Source organism: Vicia villosa, linkage group LG1 (assembly GCF_029867415.1).
Source record: "Vicia villosa cultivar HV-30 ecotype Madison, WI linkage group LG1, Vvil1.0, whole genome shotgun sequence".
NCBI classification, from domain to species: domain Eukaryota; kingdom Viridiplantae; phylum Streptophyta; class Magnoliopsida; order Fabales; family Fabaceae; genus Vicia; species Vicia villosa.
In genome coordinates, this window is record NC_081180.1 from 54597151 (window position 1) to 54622627 (window position 25477).

General features: G+C 36.3%; 2 protein-coding genes and 1 non-coding gene across 3 annotated transcripts; all 3 read left to right on the forward strand.

Annotated features, from left to right (window-relative positions):
- The first annotated feature begins 3956 nt into the window (after positions 1 to 3956).
- On the forward strand, positions 3957 to 4680 carry LOC131606596 (uncharacterized). Its single transcript, XM_058878798.1, has 3 exons — positions 3957 to 4084; positions 4161 to 4262; positions 4468 to 4680. The coding sequence occupies exons 1-3, from the start codon at positions 4010 to 4012 to the stop codon at positions 4663 to 4665; spliced, it is 375 nt and encodes a 124-aa protein (XP_058734781.1). The 5' UTR covers positions 3957 to 4009; the 3' UTR covers positions 4666 to 4680.
- Positions 4681 to 6891: 2211 nt separating this feature from the next.
- On the forward strand, positions 6892 to 11208 carry LOC131638264 (potassium transporter 5-like). Its single transcript, XM_058908820.1, has 7 exons — positions 6892 to 7130; positions 7241 to 7463; positions 8533 to 8823; positions 8920 to 9180; positions 9275 to 9327; positions 9429 to 9543; positions 9650 to 11208. Exons 1-7 carry the CDS (start codon positions 6954 to 6956, stop codon positions 10981 to 10983), a joined length of 2454 nt encoding a protein of 817 aa, XP_058764803.1. The 5' UTR covers positions 6892 to 6953; the 3' UTR covers positions 10984 to 11208.
- A 604-nt stretch (positions 11209 to 11812) lies between these two features.
- On the forward strand, positions 11813 to 11884 carry TRNAW-CCA (transfer RNA tryptophan (anticodon CCA)). Its single transcript has one exon. It is a non-coding gene; the product is annotated as a tRNA-Trp (tRNA).
- The last annotated feature ends 13593 nt before the right edge of the window (positions 11885 to 25477 follow it).

Sequence of the window (25477 nt, forward strand, 5' to 3'; positions counted from 1 at the left end):
TATGATCGGTGAGATGGTTAAGGATGCTTTTGGTGTGAACATGGCCTATGATCAACCTGAAGATTTTGATGGAGAAGAGTTGCCAAATGAGGAAGCGCAGAGATTTTATCAGTTGTTGAATGAGATGAATATACCGTTGTTTGAGGGGTCGTCAGATTCAAAATTATCAATGTGTGTGAGATTATTGGCTGCTAAGGCAAATTGGAATGTTCCAGATCAGTGTTTGGAATTCTTCGCAAAAATGATGTTGGACTCAACTCCTATGAAAGACAACTTACCTACAACATTTAAAGATGGAAAGAAGTTGGTGTCGAAGTTGGGTTTAAATGTAAGAAAAATTGATTGTTGCACTAATGGTTGCATGTTGTTTTATGACAATGAGTTTGGTACTAATAATGGATTGTTGGAGGAATGTAAGTTTTGTGAGAGTCCAAGATATCAAATTCAAAGTAAAGTTGTTGACCGTAAGCAAACACGTGTCGCAGTGAAGTCCATGTTTTATCTTCCGATCATACCAAGGTTAAAAAGAATGTTTGCTTCAATGCATAGTGCAAGTCAGATGACATGGCATCATACAAACAAAATAAGTCCGGGCACTATGCGACATCCATCTGATGGCGAGGCTTGGAAGCACTTTGATCGAATACATCCTGATTTTGCCGCTGAACCTAGAAATGTCAGGCTTGGATTATGCTCTGATGGATTTACTCCATATGTCCAAGGGTCGGGAACCGCCTATTCTTGTTGGCCAGTTATTGTAACCCCTTACAACCTCCCTCCTGAGATGTGCATGACAAAACCGTACATGTTTCTGACATGTATCATTCTAGGACCGTCGAGTCCAAAAGTTGGAATTGATGTGTACTTACAACCTCTAATTGATGATTTGAAAAGGTTGTGGATTGGAGTATGCACCTATGATATATCTCGTAAACAAAACTTTACTTTGCGAGCAACCTTGATGTGGACGATTAACGACTTTCCAGCATATGGCATGTTGTCTGGTTGGGGTACACATGGAAAAATGGGTTGTCCGCATTGCATGGGAAGCTCTACGGCGTTTACGTTAGAGAAAGGGGGAAGAGCTCGTGGTTTGATTGTCATCGCCGATTCCTACCATTAAATCATACCTATAGAAGAAATAAGACAGATTTCAAAAAAGACAAAGTGGTAAAAGATCTTTCTCTGCCTCGTCTGTCACCGGGTGCAGTATGGGAACAAGTTTGTCACCACCCAAAATTCACAGATACGGGTAAAGCATGTAGATTTCCATGATACGGGGTCGCTCACAATTGGACAAAAATAAGTATATTTTGGGACCTCCCGTATTGGAAAGATAATTTGTTACGCCATAATCTGGTTGTTATGCACATTGAGAAGAATTTTTTTGATAATATATTTAACACAGTGATGGATGTTAAAGACAAAACAAAGGATAATGAGAAGGCGAGACATGACATGAAAAAATGGTGTAATCGAAAAGAGTTGGAGTTGAAGCCTCAACCGAATGGAAAATTATTAAAACCCAAGGCTTGTTACACTCTGACTTCACAAGAAGCTAAAGCAGTTTGTAGATGGTTAAAAGAATTGAGAATGCCCGACGGATATTCTTCAAACTTAGCAAGGTGTTCCGACTATTTCAACAACTTGATGCTAACCCCAAGAATCATAAGGAATCCCGTAAATGTTTACGAAAGAAGCCAATTCACCTTGTCAGTCTTTGGGCTTCCAGGTCGTCCATCTGGAAAGAAAGGAGTTCATTGGTTGACCCAACAAGAAATGCAATCCGCACATGTTCATGTGTTGATCAACTGCGTCGAAGTTAAACCGTATCTTGAGTAAGTATACCCAACTATTATTTTATCTATAGTGTGTAAATATTATTACCCCATGTGTTGAAACTTATGGTTTGCTTTTTTATAGGGAATTTAACAGCGTCTATTTTCAAAGCACCGGTGTACAATCAACAACCGGTGTCATTCATGCACAATTTCCATCTTGGTTCAAGGATAGATTGTCATGCATTGTTACACCGACACCAGAGACTTGGACACATACTTCGTGAACGGATATAAATTTCACACTGAGACTTGGACTGAAGGGAAAAAAACAAAAAACAGTGGTGTATTCGTAAAAGGAGTTACAGATGGGGGTGAAGATGATTTCTATGGCTTTGTTAAACATATCTACGAGTTGGTATACAATTACTTGGACTCGGAGAATAAAGTTGTCTTGTTTTACTGCGAATGGTATGATCCAACTAGAGGCATAAAAATAGACAAGACATATGGTACTGTTGAGATTCAAATGGAGCGAAGGTACAAAGAGTACGACCCTTTCATAATGTCACATCTTGTTAGGCAAGTTTATTATGTTCCTTATCCTTCATTTGTGCCACGTAAGCGAGGGTTGTGTGTTGTTATAAAAACAAAACCAATAGGCCATATTGAAACTGACGATCTAGTGGAAGATCTTGCTTACCAAGTTGATGAAGTTGGACCAATTAATGATGTCATTGCAGTTGAGCAAATTACCAATTTGTCTGATATAACAAATGAGGGGTATGAAGTTGATGCTTCTATATTGTTGGTTGAAGATAATGTGAATGAAGAGCACGAAGGCGTTGGGTCTGAGGATAGTATCACATCAAATGATGATAATGATATGTATGAAAAGCCTGTAGATTTAGAATAATAAATGTATTTATAAGAGAATGTGTTTTTTGTAATTTTACTTAATGAACCATCTATTGAATGTGTTAATGAAAACATGTTTGAATATATTTGTGTGAATGTATATATTTTATTAATTGTTTATTCTCAATAAATAGGTAAAATGTCATCCCGATCTGAGAAGGGTAAGGGTCAGAAGACCCGACGCCCAAAGGCAGTAGTATGCCAGTCTCCTCAGACAGCAGTGTGCCCCCCCTCCCCCACAGAGTCAGTTAGGTTACATGTCCATGGCCAGTACCCAACCTCTTACGTCATTACTCTCCTCTCATGGGAGGCCTATGTCTGGGTCACCATCTTTTATTCGCCCACCTGTGGACTTTAGTTATCCGTTTCAGCAGACTGCAAGACCTAATTTTTCATCATACCAGTAGACTGGAGGATATAGTTTTCCACCTAACACACAGGTGCCCCCAGGATTCCAGCAGACTGGAGGATCTGCTAGCTTTTCACCTAACACACAGGTGCCCCCAGGATTCCAGCAGACTGGAGGATCCCACACTCCATATCCCACACAGGTGCCCTTATCCTTCCAGCAGACACCGATGCCCCCACGCTTCCAGTAGACTGGGGGATCCCAAACCCCGCATCCCACTCATATACCTGCACGTGAGGATGATCATGTGGAGCCGGGTGGGGATGATACTGTGCAGGATGCAGATGATGTTCAGTCTGATGGTGACGATGTTCAGGGGGAGGATGATCCGAGTGAGATTCATATCATTGACGGTAGATATTATATTTGGCCCGCTGGAAATTCGTAAGTATCTTATATATTGAATTTTTATTAAGTTTACATTTCCTTTTTTTAATATAAATTTATATTTAATGCATGCTAATTAACATAATTGTTGTTTAGGTTTGGGCCGAGTCGGACTGCTGCCAGGTGTGTGTACTATGTGATTCAGCAAATGTATAAAGAAGCTTGGACGACTTTTGGAGATGTTACAAATAAAAATGCTTGGTTTAATTGCTTTAAGGTATAATTAATATATTTTTTCGAGTCATTATTTTTTAAAATTTTTTTACTATAGTTTTCTAACAGTTTATTTTAATGTATTCAGGAAAAGTGTACGTGGGATCCAATGAGCGACAAACTTGTTAAAAAAAATTATTTCAGCAGAACATCAAAAAGACTTTCTGACACGTTGCGAAATGTTAGAAAGCGTTGGGAACGTGATGGTAGTCGTCCTGGGTGGTTGGGCCAAGAAGTTCTTGACAAACTTATTGCATATTGGAATTCAAAGGAATTTAAAGCTAAGTCTGAAAATGCTAAAAAAATGAGGGCATCTGAAAAAGGAGGTCACCTTAATGCAGTTGGAAGTATAAGCACTTACGAACATTCTCGACGCATGGTAATAATTGTCACTTTTTAAAGTTATGTTTTGATTAATTATTTGTTTTTTAATTAAAGTTAATTTTATTTTTTAGGCTAAAAGGTTGGGGAGACAACCACTCATGATCGAGTTGGTTAAAGAAACTAGGACAAAAAAATCGGGTGATTTAGTTGACGAGCGTACTCGAAAAGCTTTGGTAAGTTATTCAATTTTTTTTTATATTTAATGGCAATTTTGTGATGTTATTTTCACGTGGCAACTAAAAAGTTCTGGCGTGATTTTCATGTGGCAACTCTGATGTTGTGGCATGTAAATCACGTGGCAACTAATTTTCAATTTATTATTTTATATAATTTAATTTAAGTTATATATACATAATTTTTATTCTATTTTATGTGTAGGAGGATTATCAAACAAAGCTTGTGGATTTTTTGGTCGCTAATCCCAAATATACTCCTAGAGAAGGAGAGCCGCTTCATCCAGATGTTGATTTTTATATTTGGAATGAAGTCATTGACGGAAAAGGGCCTAATGGATGTTTTTTTGGTGCGGGAAATTTGGCGGGAAGCTTGAGAAGTGGAGATCGAAATTTATTTTAAAGAGTTAGAGATGGGGAAGGATCGTCACGTCTAACACAATTGGCACCGCAAGTAATGGAAACAATAAGACAGTTGGCTCTAACTGAGGCGAGACGCGAGTTAGCGCAACGTGAGGCGGAGCTAAAGGCCCAAATGGATGAACGTGAGGCGGCGCTAAAAGCACAAGTGGAGGGGCAACAACGGCAAATAGAGGCAATGGCGAAGATGCAAGCAGAGATGCAACAACAATAACAAATAGAGGCAATGGCGAAGATGCAAGCAGAGATGCAACAACAAATGCGGTTATTTATGCAGTCTCAACAAAGTGGTGGTCAACCGTCTAGAGGAAACGTGAGAGCAGCTGACACTGAGCAAGAGAATGATGATGATTTCAACCTTGATAATTATCCCGATCCCGATGATGATTTTTTAGGATAAATTTTATTTTTATTTTTATTTTAAATTGTATGAGATAACAAAATTTTATTTATTATATGTTAGTATTTTAGATATTATATTGTAAATATAATATATTTTAGTAGTTTAATATATTTTTGTATTTAGTTATTATTATTATTAATTTAACTAAATAAATATTTTTATTAATATTTTTTAATTTTCAATAAACAATATTAATAATAAAAAAAAATTATAATAATAAAAATCAGATTTTTTTTAAAAACATTTTAATGTTTGTGGCGTGTTTTCCATGTCACTGATTTGTGACATGTAAGACACGTCGCAACTTCCAAAATTAATTTCAAAATTAGCGACGTGTTTTACATGTCACAAATCAGTGACATGGAAAACACGCCACAACTTTTACTGCTTTTTGCAGACCTTGTCTGTCCCAGTTGCAGATGGAGGCTTGGTAATTGTGCAAGATTAGCGACGTGAATGCCATGTCACAAAGTTGTGACGTGATAAACACAACACAAAAAGTTCTCACGCACTCCCAGGCGACGTATATGACCATGTCGCTAATTTTACGTTCTGACGTGATTTTCCATGTTGTGTCATGGATTCCACGTCGCTACAGACGTGATTTTTTGTAGTGTTTATCATAGTTCCTCAAATAAAGGGTTGGAAGATTGGTGGGAACTCGATCATTGGAGACGATACTCATCTTTGTAGCGGATTAAGGATAGTAACCAAGGCTCTTGATGCCAAATATTAGAACATACACAAGGTATCTTGGTGAATCATAATTGGAGAAGATGATGTGATAAAGTAATATATATATATATATATATATATATATATATATATATATATATATATATATATATATATATATATATATATATATATATATATATATATATATATATATATATATATTTCTTTATCGCATCATCTTCTCCAATTATCACAACCCATTTAAATTATTATGCACATCCAATACAAACTAGTTAGAAAGACAAAAGGGACTTTGCAGCTACCCATTTTGTTGAAAGTTCAAGGAGGTCTAAGTGACATTTCTAAGAACTACTTGTATGAAGAAAACTTAATTCAATCTACCAATTGCTAAAAATACGCCATCTTATTTACAAAACTGACATGATTTTACAATTTTTAGATTAACTAAACTATTTTAAACGCCAAATTAAAAAAAAAAAAAACTGAAAGCTGAGAATAAACCAAACAAGAAAGCTGAGAATAAATTAGGCATCACCACAAAACCTTAGCCAAAATAAGTGAACAATCTAATACTAAAAATATTTTGTTATGTTTTGATATTTCCTGTTACAATTTTCAGCCCCCATTCCCTAAGTTCCTAGATCCTTCCCTCCCTGCCTATGTGCTACTTTTCATCTTTTTCTATTCTAATGTCTTTCTCCCATACCCTTTTGTCAATTCCCTTTTGTCAATGCTTAACTCATTTAGCAAACGTGCCAACCCTTGAATATCAAAAACACATTATATTCTACATTAGTGACGCAGAAAACCAAAAATAATTGAACCATTAGTAATTTAGTATCACAATTTCAACTAGATAATTGATAATTGATAATATATAAAATTTAACTGGCATGTAAGCCTTAAATAGTCAACTTTGGACTTTGAGTGGGGTGGCGGGTATTAGAATTAAAATAGTCCAATTATTGCTAAGTAGAATAATTTTAATTAAAATTTCATTTGTTTACTTGTATGAAAATTCAATAATTAAAATAATAATATTATTACATTAATCTAGGACATTGAGATCTACCAAACTTTGCGACTATATAAATCAATGCAGAAGTAGAACTTCAACACCTCCAGCATAAACATTAAGCCATTAGAGAAAAAAAAAGTGATTCATTAAAATGTCTGGAGGTGAAACCAGTCAAGTAAACATAGAGGAAGAAACTGAGACAATAACAAAGGAGGTTCCCGAGAAGAAGCTGAAAGATCGGAAGGTTTCATGGGCGAAACTACGTCGTGTAGATTCTCTCAATTTGGAGGCTGGAAGAGTTTCTATGAATGCAAATCACCATTCCAAGGTATGTAGTTTATATTCATTGCCTTTTTCGTCGATAATTTTCGTGGAGTTTCTATTCTTGATTATATTTCTTTTGTATTCATAAAACTTGAATCTGATTTTGTGATGTAGATGGGTTGGAGCATGACGTTGAGTTTGGCATTTCAAAGCATAGGGATTGTGTATGGTGATATTGGGACATCACCACTTTATGTGTATGCAAGTACTTTCACAGATGGAATAAAAAACAGGGATGATATTCTTGGAGTATTGTCTCTCATCATCTACACCATTGTTCTTATTCCCATGCTCAAATATGTTTTCATTGTTTTATGGGCTAACGACAATGGCAACGGTATGTCAAATATTATTTCTAACTATTTACTTTTACATGTAAAAAAAAATTATAATATTTCTTATGCACTATATTATGAAATATAATACTTGATTAAAAAAGTAAGAGTTATACACTTATTTTTTGGAACTTTATTTGAATTTCATATTGGGAAAAAACCAAATAAATAAGAATAATTTTTCTTTAATGTTCTATAAATTAAAAATGAACCGATGGAGTAGTATTATTCATAAGTAGGAGATTTCATTGAACATCTTAAAAGTGGTTTTCATTGGACTGGTGAATGAGTGAGATCTCCAAATCAAAATTTAATTAGTTAACTATACCTTAAAAAAAAAATTGATTTAACAAGCTAACTGATAAGTGAGAATATAAATAAATATTTTAAATTTATTTGAAAAAAAAAAGTCACAGTCTTAAAATAAAAGGATAGGTAAATAGTCCTCTCATATGAACCTAAAAAAGCTCTAAAGTAAAATAGTGGGCGTTATTTACAAAAGCAAATATTAAAAAAAAAACAAAAAAAAAAATGAAAGAGATGTATAACAATAAATTTTGCTAAAATTAGCTATAACTAAAAATCAACATATGAAGTAGGACTATTCAAAATTTTGAATTCTAAGTAGTCTGTATTCACACATTACGGAGTAATAATAATTTTTTTACTATATGGAATCTTTGATAGTGATGTGGAATATTCCTATTTGAGAAAGAAAATAGTCATCTTTATGATTAATAAAAGACTTATAATGAGATTAATATTCAGATAATATTTGTAATTATTTGTTTATAATTCAGAGATCCAATCTTGATTTGATTATTGCTCCTTAGTCGTTACACCAACATTAAAATAAACAAGTAATAATAATATCAATAAACCTTCCTAAGGTAATACCTCAAAAGTGAAATCACCGGTTGAAGCCTCCAATATATATTTTTTTTTAAATTTAAGAATTTTCACTGTAACTTTATATGTATTCAATTTCTAACAAAAACAAAATATTAGTAATTTTTATTTAAAAATTTGATATGAAATAATAATAAAAGTTTAATGGATATGTATGTATAGGTGGAGCTTTTGCACTATACTCATTGATTTGTAGGCATATAAAAGTGAGTTTGGCACCCAATCAACAACCAGAGGACATGGAACTTTCTAACTACAAACTTGAAATCCCATCTTACAAAGAGAAAAGAGCCAATAAAATAAAGCAAAAGATTGAGCATAGTCATGTTGCTAGAATTATTCTGTTACTTCTAGCTATCATGGGAACTTCCATGGTTATAGGAGATGGCATTCTCACTCCTTCCATTTCAGTTCTGTCTGCTGTAAGTGGGATCAGTTCATCACTAGGTCAAAGTAAGTACTTTATTTAATTAATGCATTATTTTTTAATTATGATTATTTGCTATAATATGTGATATTTAACTGTTTATTTTTTATTTTAATTTTCAGATGCTGTTGTGGGAATTACCGTAGCTATTTTGGTGGTGTTATTTTCTATGCAGCGGTTTGGAACTGATAAAGTTGGAGCTTTATTTGCTCCAATTATTTTAATATGGTTTTTATTTATTGGTGGAATTGGTCTCTACAATTTATTCAAATATGACCTTGGAGTATTAAAAGCTTTTAATCCAAAATATATAGTTGATTACTTCAAAAGAAATGGTAAAGAAGGTTGGATCTCATTAGGTGGGGTCTTCCTATGTATAACAGGTAATTATTTTATTTATTAACAATAACATCTACTATATTAATTAATTAATTAATCTTGTTTTAATTGTAACTAATTACATATATATAATCATAGGATCTGAAGCCATGTTTGCTGATTTGGGTCACTTTAATGTTAGAGCCATTCAAGTAAGTAAATAAAACAATACATTTATATATGTTTATCAACATCATACATTATAATATAATAATATAATAATATTAATGTTCATAATTATATATGTATGCAGATTAGTTTTTCTTTTGTTACATGTCCTGCAATATTAGCAGCATATGTTGGACAAGCAGCATTTCTAAGAGAGTTCCCTGACAAAGTCTCCAACACTTTCTATGACAGTATACCAGGTAATTAATTTCATTCATTTTAGTATTACACTACTATAAGTTAATTAATCTCGATTAATTAATCGATTTTTTGTTTTATTAATTAATGTGAATGAATAATTTGCAGACCCTTTATACTGGCCTACATTTGTTGTGGCTATTGGTGCTGCCATTATTGCTAGTCAAGCTATGATTTCAGGAGCATTTTCCATTATATCACAAGCCCTAAGTCTAGGTTGTTTCCCTAGGGTTAGGGTTGTTCATACTTCAACTAAACATCAAGGTCAAGTGTATATTCCAGAGATCAACTACATGTTCATGCTTGGATGTATTGTTGTTTGCGTTGCCTTCAAAACCACCGATAAGATTAGTCATGCATATGGTATCGCAGTTATTGGTGATATGATGATTACAACAACATTGGTTTCACTTATAATGCTTGTTATATGGAAGAAGAGTTTATGGATGGTTATCATTTTCTTCTGTGTATTTGGTTTTACTGAGATTCTTTATTTCACATCTCAACTAACCAAGTTCACCGGAGGAGGATACTTTCCAATTGTGCTAGCGTTGTTTTTGACAATGATTATGGGAATTTGGCATTATGTACACAAAGAAAGATACATGTTTGAGCTCAACAACAAAGTTTCGACCGAGTATTTGAAAGAGTTGGCTAATAATGCAGATGTGCATAGAGTTCCTGGAATTGGACTTCTCTACTCCGAGCTCGTACAAGGAATTCCTCCGATCTTTCCCCATTTCGTAGCTAGTGTTCCGTCGATTCATTCCGTTGTTGTGTTTGTTTCTATCAAGACTGTTCCGGTAAGTAGAGTTGCGTCGGAAGAGAGGTTTTTGTTTCGTCAAGTGGAGCCGAGAGAGTATAGAATTTTCCGATGTGTGGTGAGGCGCGGTTACAACGATGTACTCGAGGAGCCTGTGGAGTTTGAGTTACAATTAATACAAAATCTCAAGGGATTCATTCAACAAGAGAATTTTATGCTTGAGGTTAATGAAGGCACTACTACTAATGATGTAGCAGCAGCAACAACTGAAGAATTAGCAGTGCCTATTTCTACTAATGAGAATGATCAAATGGAAGATGTGAAACCAAAATCTACTAATACTTCTAGTAGAATCATCCCAAGTGTTGGTGTGTCTCGTGTCTCATCAGATTCAATAAGATCATTACCTGGAAGTGCAACAAAATCATCGAATTTCTATGCACCTATGATCCAAGGACCTGAAGAGGAAATTAAGTTTATAGAGAAAGCAATGGAGAGAGGTGTGGTGTATATGATAGGTGAAGCTGAGGTAGTGGCTCATCCAAATTCTTCCATTTTGAATAAGATTGTTGTGAACTATGCTTATAGCTTCTTGAGGAAGAACTTTAGACAGGTTGAACAATCCATTGCAATCCCACACAAGAGACTTCTCAAAGTTGGAATGACATATGAGTTATAACATTGAGACATGTGGTGAAATAAAATGATATATGATATGTTTGTATCGTGTTGGCTGGTGTGTTGTCTGTGTTGACTACAATTGAGTTTGTGTATTATATGATAAATATGTGTGTTCAATTTTGTTTATAGTTTGTGATTTCTCCAACAAGTCATGTAAGTTTTGAGACTATGGAGGAGTTAAAGTCATTGCTCTAACATAAATAAAAAAGCAGATTGTGAATTATATGTGTGCAGATTGATATTATCTAAGAGTAAGACATTAATTTTAATTAATCACATAACATGTCAAATGATTCTATACAATTTTAATTTTAATTTCTCCAACAATTATATGCTGTGTGTAAATTGATATTATCTATGACATCAAAGATTGAAAAGAGTAACGGGCAAATTGATATCTTGATGAATGTAACATGAGAAGTGGATGTAATTGAGCCACCCAATGGTGAGAAAAACTCACCTTGGTGGAAACATGTTCGTTCTATTTGAGTGTCCAATGTAGAGGATCACAATTTGTTCAGTAGTAGCATTTCATGCAAGGTTCGTAATGGAGAAACTAGTATGTTTTGGAACTATAAGTGGCTTGGGTCTGAAGCGTTAAAAAACATGTTTTCTAGTCTGCATAACCTGTCTCCTGGACTACAAAGCAAAGTATCCAAAATGGGAGGTTGGCATAAAGGAGTGTGGACGTATGATTTAGGGTTGTCCACTCTGTCTCTATCTGTTGAAGAAGGCAAGAACCAAGAAAAACTGTTGACAATTCTGCAGGATGTAAAACTCATTATAGACATAGTAAAGTGCGTGATTTACAAATCACATCATCAAATGGATCTGTGGCGCAATGGTAGCGCGTCTGACTCCAGATCAGAAGGTTGCGTGTTCGATTCACGTCAGGTTCATTTCATTTTTTTTGGCATTTTTATTCCTCTTTGAATACAATTGTCTTTTTCACCATGGTTGGTTGATGAAGGCGGCGTCATGTACACTCACTAACTATCTAACGTGCCACCAAATATACAATATTTACTCATAAAATATCGTCTCATTGCTTGTCTTTCATTCGTCACTAACTATAAAAAAATTATAAAATAAACACTTTTTTTTCAATTCAATATGCATATATTATAATTTTTTATAAAAAAATATTTATTTCAAAGATCATTAGAAAATGTAAACTATACTTATTTTTTCGGATATCATAAAATATAATAATAATTATAAAAAAAATTGACAAATTTATTAGTATAATTTTTTGTATAAATAAAAGAAAAATATCTAAAAGAAATGGGACAAAATCCTAATTCATTAATAAAAATTAGATAAATCAAATATATCTCTTATGAAATAATTGCTTAGGGTTTAAGATAGTATAAGAGCATCTTTAATGAAAGAAGTGTATGGTTCGGTTTGGACACACGATCTATAAGCAATTATGGTTCGACTCAAATATAAAATCTCTTAAAATGCCACAACTTTTTGAGAAGCCAATAGACTCTCTGATCAAGAGTAAAGAGAATTATAATGTTGATTGATGTGACATCAAGTCGATGAAGACCGTCAGATCACAACACGGATAATATTCAAATATTTGTCCTTTTTCAGACAACTATTAGACAACAATTATGAACAGGCAGTTCTAGGTTTTCAAAAACCTAGAACCTTACACGAAAAAAGTAAAAAGAGAAGTAAGAAGTCAAATCAAAGTACACAGACTTTTACCCTAAGAATACATCTCATTATCGATAATCACTAACTTGGGTACACAGACTTTAAAATGATGACTCGACTAGCAATAAATTAAAGTGTGGTTTACAAGGCGTACCAATAATGCACATCGACTCATGTGATATTTTGGCAAGAGGATACATAAGTGCAAAATGACAACAATGAACATCAAAGAGGTGCAATGAGAGTTTGAAAATTGGAAAATCTGACATGAAAATAACAAAACCATGGGTGTGAATATACCTAAAAACAAGGTTTAATTTGATATAAGCGTATAAATGTTGAAAATCCCGAATACAAGTCTAAGATGGAGGATAAATATATGAGGAAGCCAACACTAAACTTTACAACAAATGACGCTCGAAAGTGGTGAAAGGAAACCTAAAGTTGTAATCTTGGAAGATAACATTATACATGGTAAATTGTAAATGGGGATGTTACCCACAAATCAAATCATAAGCTTTAAGAAAGACCGTGACCCATTCCTCAGGCATTCCAAATATTTTCAGGATTAAAAATATTGCGGGATATTTGGACCAAAATAAATGGACTGGCAACCAAGATAAATATGGTTGGCGCTATCTTTTGAGACCATTGACTCTGCGGGTACGACAATTTCTCCATAGGGATACCAATGAAATTCACTCATAGATACCTGCTCAAAAGAAATAAATTTGACACTAGTGTTTCATCACCAAGTTGTACATTCCCTATTAACTTTCTACACAAAATCTCAACATAAACAAGAAATATTAAGCATAGAAGAAAGAATGTATCACCACCATAAATAAAGGCCAATGTCATCCTGGGTAAAGGCCAACATCATCATGAGTGGAGGCTAATGACCTTGTGGGTATAGACCAATGCAATAAGTGACAAAGGTCATCGATACCATGAATGGTGGATCATGTTATAATTGACAACCACAAAGAAAAATCTAAGCACATAGAGACACACTGATGATGTTCGCACCAGAACATCGCAATAGCAAATATTTGGTGGAATCCAACTGAAAAAACAAGACATGGAGGATAAAATACCAAGGAAACTTGATCTCACACTATAGAAAGAGAATGAAATGAAAAAGACAAATGAATAAGGAAATTCTAACTTATAAGGAAATTTCAGCAGGAGAAGAGAGAAGTCGGACCTTCTCTCACAACATTTTTTTCCCATTCATTCACTCTTAAGATAACAAAACCTAAAAGCTTAATTACTAGAGACTCGTTAATCATCGGAAGGAACGACTCTCTAGGGGAAGCTTAATTACTAAAACCTAAAACCTAAAAGGACTGATAGGGGAAGGTTCTAACTCGCAATCATCGGAAGGAACGACTCTCTAGAGCAATTCCATGAAGGATTCTTCACCAATTGCAGGAAGTTGCGGCATAAAGAAGGGCGATTCGCAAGACGTGGTAGATAAAGTGTGTAAGGAGTTAACATTATTAGGCATCTCATGGGGGTTAGGGAGCAGTTTTTCATGGAAGAAATAAGGGGGTTGGAAAGGAGATATGTGGAATCCTTGCAGGAAAGGAAGGAGAAAAAATCGGAATTGCCATGAATATAATGACATTCAGTATTAGGGGGTGTGGTAGCACAATTAAGAGAAGGAAATTGAGGAAGTTAATATTCGTGGGTCAGGTGGATATGGTTTTTCTGCAGGAAAGCAAATCACACTCTTTGAATTTTAACTTCGTGAGAAGTCTGTGGGGGCAGATGACTGTGAATGGACCGGCAAGTATTCGATTGGAGCTTCCGGTGGTTTAATCATATTATGGAATAAATATACTATTTATCCTTGGTTTAGTTTCAAAACTGAAGGATCAATGGGTATTGGAGCATAATTCAAAGGTCAGGTTTGCCTTTTCGTTAACATATACTCTTCTTGCCTTATCTTTGGGAAAATAGCACTTTGGGCACTTGGTAGAGATAAAAAATAGGTTGGGTCTAGGTTGGTGGTGTGTGGGGTGACTTTAATTCAATTAGAGACACCAGTGAAAGGAAAGGTAGAAGTTCAGTAGGTAGGAACACTAAAATGTATGAGTTTAATGATTTTATAGAATTGTTGGAATTGGTGGATTTTCCATCAATTGGCAAGAGATTCACTTGGTCTAATAAGGAAGGGACTGTAGAAAGTAGGTTAGACAGGTTCTTACTCTCAGGGGAATTGATAGATGATTGGAAGATTGTGAGGCAGAAGGTGGGAGATTGAGACATTTCAAATCATGCTCCAGTGTGGCTGAAAGTGAATGATAAGGATTGGTGCCCCAAACCTTTTAGAGTAAACAATTGTTGGTTTGAGGACAAGGACTTCAAAAGTTTCGTGCAGGCGTCGTGGAATAATATGCAGGTGGAAGGCAATCAAGCATATGTTTTGAAAGAAAAATTCAAAAGGCTTAGAAGTATTTTTGAGGGTGTGGAACAAAGAGAAATTTGGATGGATTGACTTGAACATTGAGGTAGAAACAAAAATTCGAGTCCCAATGACAACTTGGGGCTTGCTGAGATCAAGGACGATTTATGGAAACATCTTCATCTCAAAGAAAGTTTAATTCGTCAAAAATCTAGAAAAAAATGGCTTAAAGAGGGCGATTTAAATACGAGGTATTTTCATCAAGTTATGAAAGATAGACGGAGGAGGAACAACATTGTGGAGATGTATGCGGAGAATGGAAGGTTAGTTGAAGATGTGGAGGGAGTGTGTAACGAGGTGTTGAAAGCCTTTGAGGGAAGATTCAAGGAGCCAATATTAGTAAGACTAGTGTTGAACAATGCTGGTTTTAAAAGACTCACAGAGGAGGAGATAAATTCACTAGAGGTGGAGTTCTCACAGGAGGAAATTAGAACTATGGTATGGGATTCGGATGGGGATAAAAGTCCGGGACTCGAAGGTTTCAATCTCAAGTTTATCCAAGAATGTTGGAGCTTTTTACAGGAAGATATTTATAAGTTCGTTTTGGAGTTTCATAAGTCAGCATCTCTTCCAAAGGCGATTTCTGCTTCTTTTATAGCTTTAATTCCAAAAAATGTTAATCCACGGGGTCTCAATGAATTTTGTCCTATTTGTTTAATCGGGTGCTTATATAAGATTGTGTCCATGGTGCTGACTAACAGAATTAGGAAGGTGCTGAAGAATATTATCTCCCCTTCTCAATCCGTTTTTGTTCCGGGTCGACAAGTCCTAGATGGTGTCTTGGCTCTTAATGAAATAGTAGACCGTGCGAAAAAGTCAAAAAGGGAGTGTTTCATCTTTAAGGTGGATTTCCAACAAGCTTACGAATGCGTCAGCTGGCAATTTCTGAGATCCTTGTTTCATACATATGGTTTTGGAGTGAATTGGTGTAAATGGATGGAAGCGTGTATTTTCAACAGCTCGCTATCGATTCTGGTGAATGGAAGTCCAACAAAAGACTTTATGGTTGAAAGGGGTCTTAGACAAGGAGACCCCTTGTCCCCTTTTCTTTTCACTCTGGTGGCGGAAAAGTCAAAAAGGGAGTGTTTCGTCTTTAAGGTGGATTTCCAGCAAGCTTACGACTGCGTCAGTTGGCAATTTCTGAGATCCTTGTTTCATACATATGGTTTTGGAGTGAATTGGTGTAAATGGATGGAAGCGTGTATTTTTGAAATTCTGGACTCAGACACGCGATGTCGAACAGGATGTCACGACATTACTATTTGAATATTTTTAAACAAATGAACAAGAAGTAAACAAACATATAACAACACAAGAAAGTTGTTAACCCAGCTCGGTGCAAACACACCTACATCTGGGGGCTACCAAGCCAGGGAGGAAGTCCACTATAAGTAATATCAATTTAAGGTAATACAGTTCAAGATTACTCCTTTCACTTAATATCTACCCAATGAAACTTCAACCTAATATTACTTAGATTAGAGATTCCACTCACCCCCCCTCAATCACAGCAGTGATGAATAACGCTCAATGAATATGGATAGAAGACACACTTCAAAGACACAGCTTGATCTTGCTTAAAAGCTTCAATCAAGTACAATGGTACTCTTGCTTAAAAGCTTCAAGTACTTCTTACAACTCAAACAAAAACACCTAGACCAAGACAATCATCATGATGATTGTTTGGCTTACAAGAAAGCTAGAACGCAAAAACTTAAACACGAAGAACTCTTAAAGCTTCTCAATACAAAAACCCTAATCCGGTCTGCAGCTTCTTCATAATATATATAGCCTTCAGAAAACGCAGCAGCTGGGCCTTGGATCCGAATTAGTTTTAAACCTAATAAAACTAATTTCCACAAATCAAGGAACCTAAAATAAGAGCAATTAAAGACGTCCTTGAACAGATCAAAATCCAATATTTCCAAGTAAAGCGCATAGGATCTTAACAGATCACATAACCATAATTAGTAACAGAATAAGACGTAACAGCTACGAATGTCATGACATCGGCCTTGACATCAGGTAAAGGCCTGCATAAGTAAAACTTCACAACAGTAGAATGCATGTCATGACACCAGTTTTGACATGATAAAATCACAATGAGTTTTACCAAAAATTACAGCCAATCAACAACATCTACAAACTCCCCCTTTGGCAAATTTTTGGCTAAAACACAAATAGATGTAACCATATAATATCAGAGCATACACAGCAGTCAACAACACCAAGAATACAGAAAAATAAATTCTGTAGGCAAACAATACAGAAAAATAAATTCTGTAGGCAAACAACAGCCAGCTTGATTAATCACCAGAAACCCAGAAAACATCTATTTAATCATCTGTTACAGAATACCACTTATCATTGTCAAGGAGAACCAGAAAACATCCAAAATATCAGAAAACAACAAAAAAAACAAAATTTCCAACAACCAATATCCAACAAAAATAACCAACAACCAATATCCATCAACCAAAATATCCATCACTCCCCCTTTTTAGCCACAAAAGGAGCCAAACACAAACAGAAGATCAGCATGAAAGAAACACCAGAAGTAGAGCTAATTGTCAGAACCATCAGTCTCTTCATCACTAGAGCCACTAATCTCTTCATCACTAGAGCCACTAGTCTCTTCATCAGCATCACTACTCCCAGTATCTTCAGTACCCTCACCATCCTCGGCCTCTTCCTCATCACCACTATCAGCACCCTTGTCTTCATCCATATTGTCACCATCGCTTCCACCAGCATGATCATCATCTGCAGACTGCTCAAGACTTTGAATGAGCTTTTCAAGCTTCATCTTCCTGTTGTCCAACTCTTTACAAGTCTCTTTCAGCTCAGCAATGAGAAAGGTTTTGTTCACAGACTTGCTGGGTTGTGATGTCCCAGCAGATGTTATGTCATCTGACCTTTGGAGCAGCTTATAGTGAAATGACAAAGCACTCTCCCTCTTACATACAGAATCTTTAGCTTTCAGAATTCCAGGGTATTGCTTGAGGATTATCCCACATATCAGGGATGGAAAAGCAATGGGTAGCTTGGTAGCAGAGGTACCAACATGCCTCATAGTTTGATCAAATATGTAGGTCCCAAAGTCAAATTTTGTCTTGGTTCCCACAGCATATATGAATCTACCTAGGCCAACAGCAATGGTAGAAGTGTGATTGGTAGGCACCCAGTTTGCAGCACCAATTTTGTGCAGCAAGGCATACCTGACATTCAAAAGACTAGCAGACAATTTACTCTTTATGGGCCATTTCTTAACCTTACCACCAGTGATAACTTTGCATACTTCATTGTCAGTTACTTCAAGCTCAGGTTGAGCCTCAGCATCTCTACCTAGATAGAGGTTGATAACAGTAGGGGAAAAAGCTATACATTTTCTTCTAACATACACCTTATGAAAATCCTCAGTTCTTCCATCAGCACAATCTTGAGACAAATTCACTATAAATTCCTTCACGAGCATTTCATAGCATTTGGAAAAATGAGTAACAGTTTTAAGCAAACCTGCAGATTTGATGAGCTTCATGACCTCTTGACATTCCAGAGCATCATTTGCAAGTTCTCTTTCCAGAGCCAGCCTTCTTTGATAAACAAACTTCCACTGGATAGCATTTGAAGCATAGTGCAGATAAATGTTGTCCAGGGGAACATCACGGACCTTTGTGGAGGACTTTGTGACAGCAATCTTCTTCTTTGAAGGGATGTCAGGGACATCACTTAGGACATTGTCTTCGGAGTCAGAAACACTTCTTTCTTTTCTCTTCTTCACAGCAACCTTGCTCCCAGTTCTTGAAGGCTCAGCAGAGACCTTCTTGATCTTTTCTTTGGTGGCATTCTTTAGAGGAGCAACCTTTGTCTTGGGAGGATGTTGATCATCAACCTGCTTTCCCCTTCGAGCCTTGACTCTGTTGGAAATGCTGGAGATGAGGTCATCATCAGCAATGTCAATAGGATCATCAAGATTATCCAGATCCACCACATCATTTGTATTGTCAGTAGGGCGAGTAGCCTTCTCTTTAGGAGAAGTAACAGTGACCTCTTCAGCTTTCTCTGTTTCAAGAATCTCCGCATCTTTATCTTCAGATGCTTCAACATCTTTAGCATCAGAGCCTTCAACATTGTTGGTTTCAGATGTCTCAACATCAACATGATCCTTGCTAGCATCAACCTGATTATCTTTGCTGTTCTCAAGAGCAGGAGCTTGGGCTAAAGGGACAGATATTCCTTCTACCTTGTGACCTTCATTCAAGATTCTTGTGACAAGGCCTGCGATTGCATTGTGGACATAAGCAGACCCTTCTTTATCCCTAGCAGAGAATGTTTCTGGAATAGACCCACCAGTTGATTTTCTTGCATGCATCTTTCTTGGTATACTACCAACAGGATCAATGGCTGGGACCGAGTTCAATGGCACAACATCCAGTACAACATCCTGATCACCTACCATATTTGGTGCCCTAGAGTCGGATGCAGTTTCAGAGCGAGGAGTAGTGTTCCTTGAGGGAGAGGTTTGAGACATGTTGAGAGTGAATGGAATGATGGAGAAAGGTTTGTGAATGCAGCGAATCAGAGAGGTAGCGTGAATTCCGAAAATAGGTTTTGTGGGAATGGGAACCGTTTGGAGAAAGTGTAAAAGAGGGGGAAAATACACTTTAATATGTAATGATAACAAATATTTGGAGAGAAGGATACTGTTGGCCCCACACCCGGTTAATTGCTATAATTCCTCACAAAGACAAATGCCTAGCTTACTTCTCAAATTTTCAAATTGATTAGCATTCAAAGCTTTTGTGAAAATATCAGCCAGTTGGAGATTAGTAGCAACATGTTCCAAGGCAATTACTTTATCTTCAACAAGATCTCTTATAAAGTGATGCCTAATATCAATGTGCTTGGTCCTGCTATGCTGGATAGGATTCTTTGAGATGTTAATGGCACTTAGGTTGTCACAATATAATGTCATGACATCTTGTGTGACATTATATTCTGTTAGCATTTGTTTCATCCAAACGAGCTGAGAACAGCTACTTCCTGCTGCAATGTATTCTGCCTCTGCAGTAGATAGGGATACACAATTTTGTTTCTTACTGAACCATGAGATGAGGTTATTTCCCAAGAAGAAACATCCTCCTGAAGTACTTTTTCTGTCATCAGCACTTCCAGCCCAGTCTGCATCACAATATCCAGTGAGAATTGGTTCACACCCATGAGAGTAGAGCATGCCATACTCACAAGTACCATTCACATATTTCAGAATCCTCTTGACTTGATTTATGTGACTGATCTTGAGTTCTGCTTGATATCTGGCACACACCCCAAAAGCAAAAGCAATATCAGGCCTACTAGTTGTGAGATACAGCAGGCTTCCTATCATGCTTCTATACAAGCTTTGATCAACATTTGTGCCCTTTTCATCTTTGGACAATTTTAAATGAGTAGGTGCAGGTGTTCTTTTGTGACTAGCATTCTCCATCCCAAATTTTTTGACAATGTTTTTGGCATACTTGCTCTGAGAGAGAAAAATTGAGTCTTCCATCTGTTTAACTTGCAGTCCAAGAAAGTAAGTTAATTCTCCAACTAGACTCATTTCAAATTCTGATTGCATCTGGTCAACAAAATGTTTAATCATCGTGTCTGACATCCCACCAAACACAATATCATCCACATAGATTTGAGCAATCAGGATCTTTCCTCCTTCATCTTTAACAAAGAGAGTTTTATCTATCCCTCCTTTCCTGTAACCATTACTAGTAAGAAACTCAGTTAGTCTCTCATACCAAGCTCTAGGGGCTTGTTTCAGCCCATAAAGAGCTTTTCTTAGTTTGTACACATGATCAGGATGGTTTGGATCAGCAAAGCCTTTAGGTTGTTCCACATAGACTTCCTCACTCAAGTAACCATTTAAGAAAGCACTCTTCACATCCATCTGGTATAGTTTGAATTTCAGAATGCAAGCAACTCCTAACAACAATCTAATTGACTCAAGTCTAGCAACCGGAGCAAAAGTTTCATCAAAGTCAATTCCTTCAACTTGAGTGTATCCTTGAGCAACTAGCCTTGCTTTGTTTCTGATTATAGTTCCCAGTTCATCTGACTTATTCTTGTAAGCCCATTTAGTTCCAATGACATTTGTATATTTTGGTCTTGGAACCAGCTCTCATACTTCATTCCTTTCAAACTGGCCTAATTCTTCTTGCATAGCATTAATCCAAAACTCATCTGTCAAAGCTTCCTTAACATTCTTGGGTTCAATTTTTGATACAAAACAGGAGTTTGAGACCTGTTCTCTTGACCTTGTAACAACTCCACTGTTGGGATCTCCTATAATAAGTTCACTAGGATGATCTTTTTGAACTCTTATAGATGGTCCTTTGTTAGAGGGTTCAGCTTCAGCTTTTGCAATAGTGGGGCTGCAATCATCTTCTTTCTTAGATTCTTCAGCTGCGTGTTCCTAGAATGTTCCAACATCATATGTGACATCTGCTTGTTTGTGTTCATCATCAACCACCACATTTATGGATTCCATGATTATCCTCGTTCTTGAGTTGAAAACTCTATAGGCTCTGCTGTTTGTAGAGTATCCAAGAAAAATCCCTTCATCACTCTTGGAATCCATCTTCCTTCTGTGATCTCTATCAGCAATAATGTAACACTTACTACCAAACACATGGAAGTATTTGACAGTGGGTTTTCTTCCCTTCCAGATCTCATACAGAGTGGTAGAGGTTCCTTTCCTTAAGGTAACTCTATTATGAACATAACAGGCAGTATTCATGGCTTCAGCCCAGAAATAAATAGGGAGTTTCTTAGCATGAATCATAGCTCTGGCTGATTCTTGAATGGTTCTGTTCTTCCTTTCAACAACCCCATTTTGCTGTGGAGTAATAGGAGATGAAAACTCATGGTGTATACCTTCAGAGGAGCAAAAATCAGCAAATTTTTTATTCTCAAATTCCTTTCCATGATCACTTCTGATTCTTACAACATCATTTTCCTTTTCCCTTTGAATTCTTTGACACAGGTCTTTGAAAACATCAAACACATCTGACTTTTCTCTAATGAAGTTTATCCAAGTGTATCTGGAGTAATCGTCCACAACCACATAAGCATATTTCTTTCCTCCAAGACTTTCCATTTGCATAGGTCCCATCAGGTCCATGTGAAGCAGTTCTAGAACCCTGGAAGTAGTCAGATGTCTAACCTTTGGATGTGACATCCTGGTTTGTTTTCCTACCTGACATTCACCACAAATTCTTCCTTCATCAATTTGTAACTTGGGAATTCCTCTCACAGCTTCCATAGAAATAATCTTTTTCATACCTCTTAGATGAAGATGACCAAGTTTTTGATGCCACAACTTTGCTTCTTCTTCTTTAGAACATATAGTTGAGTAGTTAGATTCATGAGAGACCCACAAGTAACAGTTATCTTTGGATCTGACTCCCCTCATTACTACATTCTTTCCTTTATCAGTGACCACACACTCAGTTTTAGTGAAGTTAACTTGGTATCCTTGGTCACAAAGTTGACTAATACTTATGAGATTAGCAGTCAAGCCTTTGACCAACAAGACACCTTCCAGATTTGGAACTCCTGAGCAGTCTAGTTTTCCAACCCCTTTGATTTCTCCTTTAGCTCCATCACCAAAGGTTACATAGCTAGTAGAATGGTTTTTGATATCTACTAATAGATTCTTGATTCCAGTCATGTGTCTGGAGCATCCACTGTCAAAATACCAATCTTCTTTGGCTGATACTCTAAGAGATGTATGAGCTATTAAGGCCATATTTTTAGGTGTCCACTGTTGCTTCTTGATGGGCATGATCTGCTTGGGTCTGTAGTATGGAGCTTGGTCTGGGTAACCATATAATCTGAAACAGAAGGGCTTAATATGTCCAAATCTACCACAGTAATGACATCTCCATCTTTGAAATTTCTTCTTCATTATACTTTTGTCATGATGTTGAGTCACATGTTGTGACATCGGGTTCAACATCTTGGATTTTGGTTTAGTATTACTGATAGCTTGAGGATGTTTCATAGCACCAACAAATCCTATACCAGACATATCTCCTGAACTCTTTCCAATCTGTAGAATCTCTTCCAACATATCAGAACCACTGTTTAACATTTTGACAGATTTTGACATCTGATCAAGTTTGGATGTTAGCATGGTAACTTCACTTTTTAGACCAGATATAGTTTCACGGAGCCCTGTGTTATCTGCCTCCAACTGAACTATGTATTTCTTCTGTTTTTCACCTTGTTGACAGACTTCAGCACTTCTGATACATAGCTTTCTGTAGGATGCTGCCAATTCCTCAAAGGTTAACTCATCTTCGCTAGAATCTTCATCAGAGACACAAACACCAGTAAGGGCTGTGACATGTTTGGCAGATTCTTCTTCACCATCACTCTCAGAATCTTCATTAGACCAGGAGACTGACAGTCCTTTCTTTTGTTTCTTGAGATAAGTGGGACATTCATCTCTAATATGTCCATATCCTTCACATCCATGACACTGAATTCCTTTGCTTTGATTGTACTTTTCTCCAGGTTTAACCTTTCTGCTAGAATCATAGGATCTGTTAGTGTCAGAAGGAATGTTCTTGACATTTGGTCTTGACTTCTGATCCATTCTTCTTATAATCTTGTTAAATTGTCTTCCAAGCATGGCTATAGATTCAGTTAGATTTTCTTCTCTACCTTCCTCTTCTTCTTCTTGAGAGTTGGACACAAAAGCTAGGCTTTTATTTTTCTTTTCAGTATTGTCACTGATCCCCATCTCAAAGGTTTGAAGGGATCCAATTAATTCTTCTACCTTCATCTTGCTGATATCCTGTGCTTCTTCTATAGCTGTGACTTTCATATCAAATCTCTTAGGCAAGGATCTAAGGATCTTTCTCACCAGCTTTTCATCAGACATTTTTTCTCCTAAAGCTCCTGAGGTATTAGCAATATCAAGTATATTCATGTGAAACTCTTGAATACTTTCATCATCTTTCATCCTTAGATTCTCAAACTTTGTAGTTAGCAACTGAAGTCTTGACATTTTAACTTTGGAAGTGCCTTCATGAGTAGTTCTGAGGGTATCCCAAACATCTTTGGCTAGTTCACAATGGTGTACTAGTCTGAATATATTCCTATCAATTCCATTGAATAGAGCATTTAAAGCTTTAGAGTTGCCAAGAGCCAGCTCCTCCTCATCTTTGCTCCAATTTTCCTCAGGTGTGAGGGATGACTTGCCATCCTTATCAATAGTGACAGGATGTTCCCATCCTTTGTTTGCAGCTCTCCATGCTTTACTATCCAAGGATTTCAGAAAAGCCACCATATGAGGTTTCCAATAATCATAATTAGATCCATCCAGAATGGGTGGTCTGTTCACAAATCCACCACCTTCCTTGTCCATAGTACCAGAAAATGTTGTCCCTAGATCTCACCCAGTAAGAAAAACAGGCAGGGTGCCTGCTCTGATGCCAATTGAAATTCTGGACTCAGACACGCGATGTCGAACAGGATGTCACGACATTACTATCTGAATATTTTTAAACAAATGAACAAGAAGTAAACAAACATATAACAACACAAGAAAGTTGTTAACCCAGTTCGGTGCAAACACACCTACATCTGGGGGCTACCAAGCCAGGGAGGAAGTCCACTATAAGTAATATCAATTTAAGGTAATACAGTTCAAGATTACTCCTTTCACTTAATATCTACCCAATGCAACTTCAACCTAATATTACTTAGATCAGAGATTCCACTCACTCCCCCTCAATCACAGCAATGATGAATAACGCTCAATGAATATGGATAGAAGACACACTTCAAAGACACAGCTTGATCTTGCTTAAAAGCTTCAATCAAGTACAATGGTACTCTTGCTTAAAAGCTTCAAGTACTTCTTACAACTCAAACAAAAACACCTAGACCAAGACAATCATCATGATGATTGTTTGGCTTACAAGAAAGCTAGAACGCAAAAACTTAAACACGAAGAACTCTTAAAGCTTCTCAATACAAAAACCCTAATCCGGTCTGCAGCTTCTTCATAATATATATAGCCTTCAGAAAACGCAGCAGCTGGGCCTTGGATCCGAATTAGTTTTAAACCTAATAAAACTAATTTCCACAAATCAAGGAACCTAAAATAAGAGCAATTAAAGACGTCCTTGAACAGATCAAAATCCAATATTTCCAAGTAAAGCGCATAGGATCTTAACAGATCACATAACCATAATTAGTAACAGAATAAGACGTAACAGCTACGAATGTCATGACATCGGCCTTGACATCAGGTAAAGGCCTGCATAAGTAAAACTTCACAACAGTAGAATGC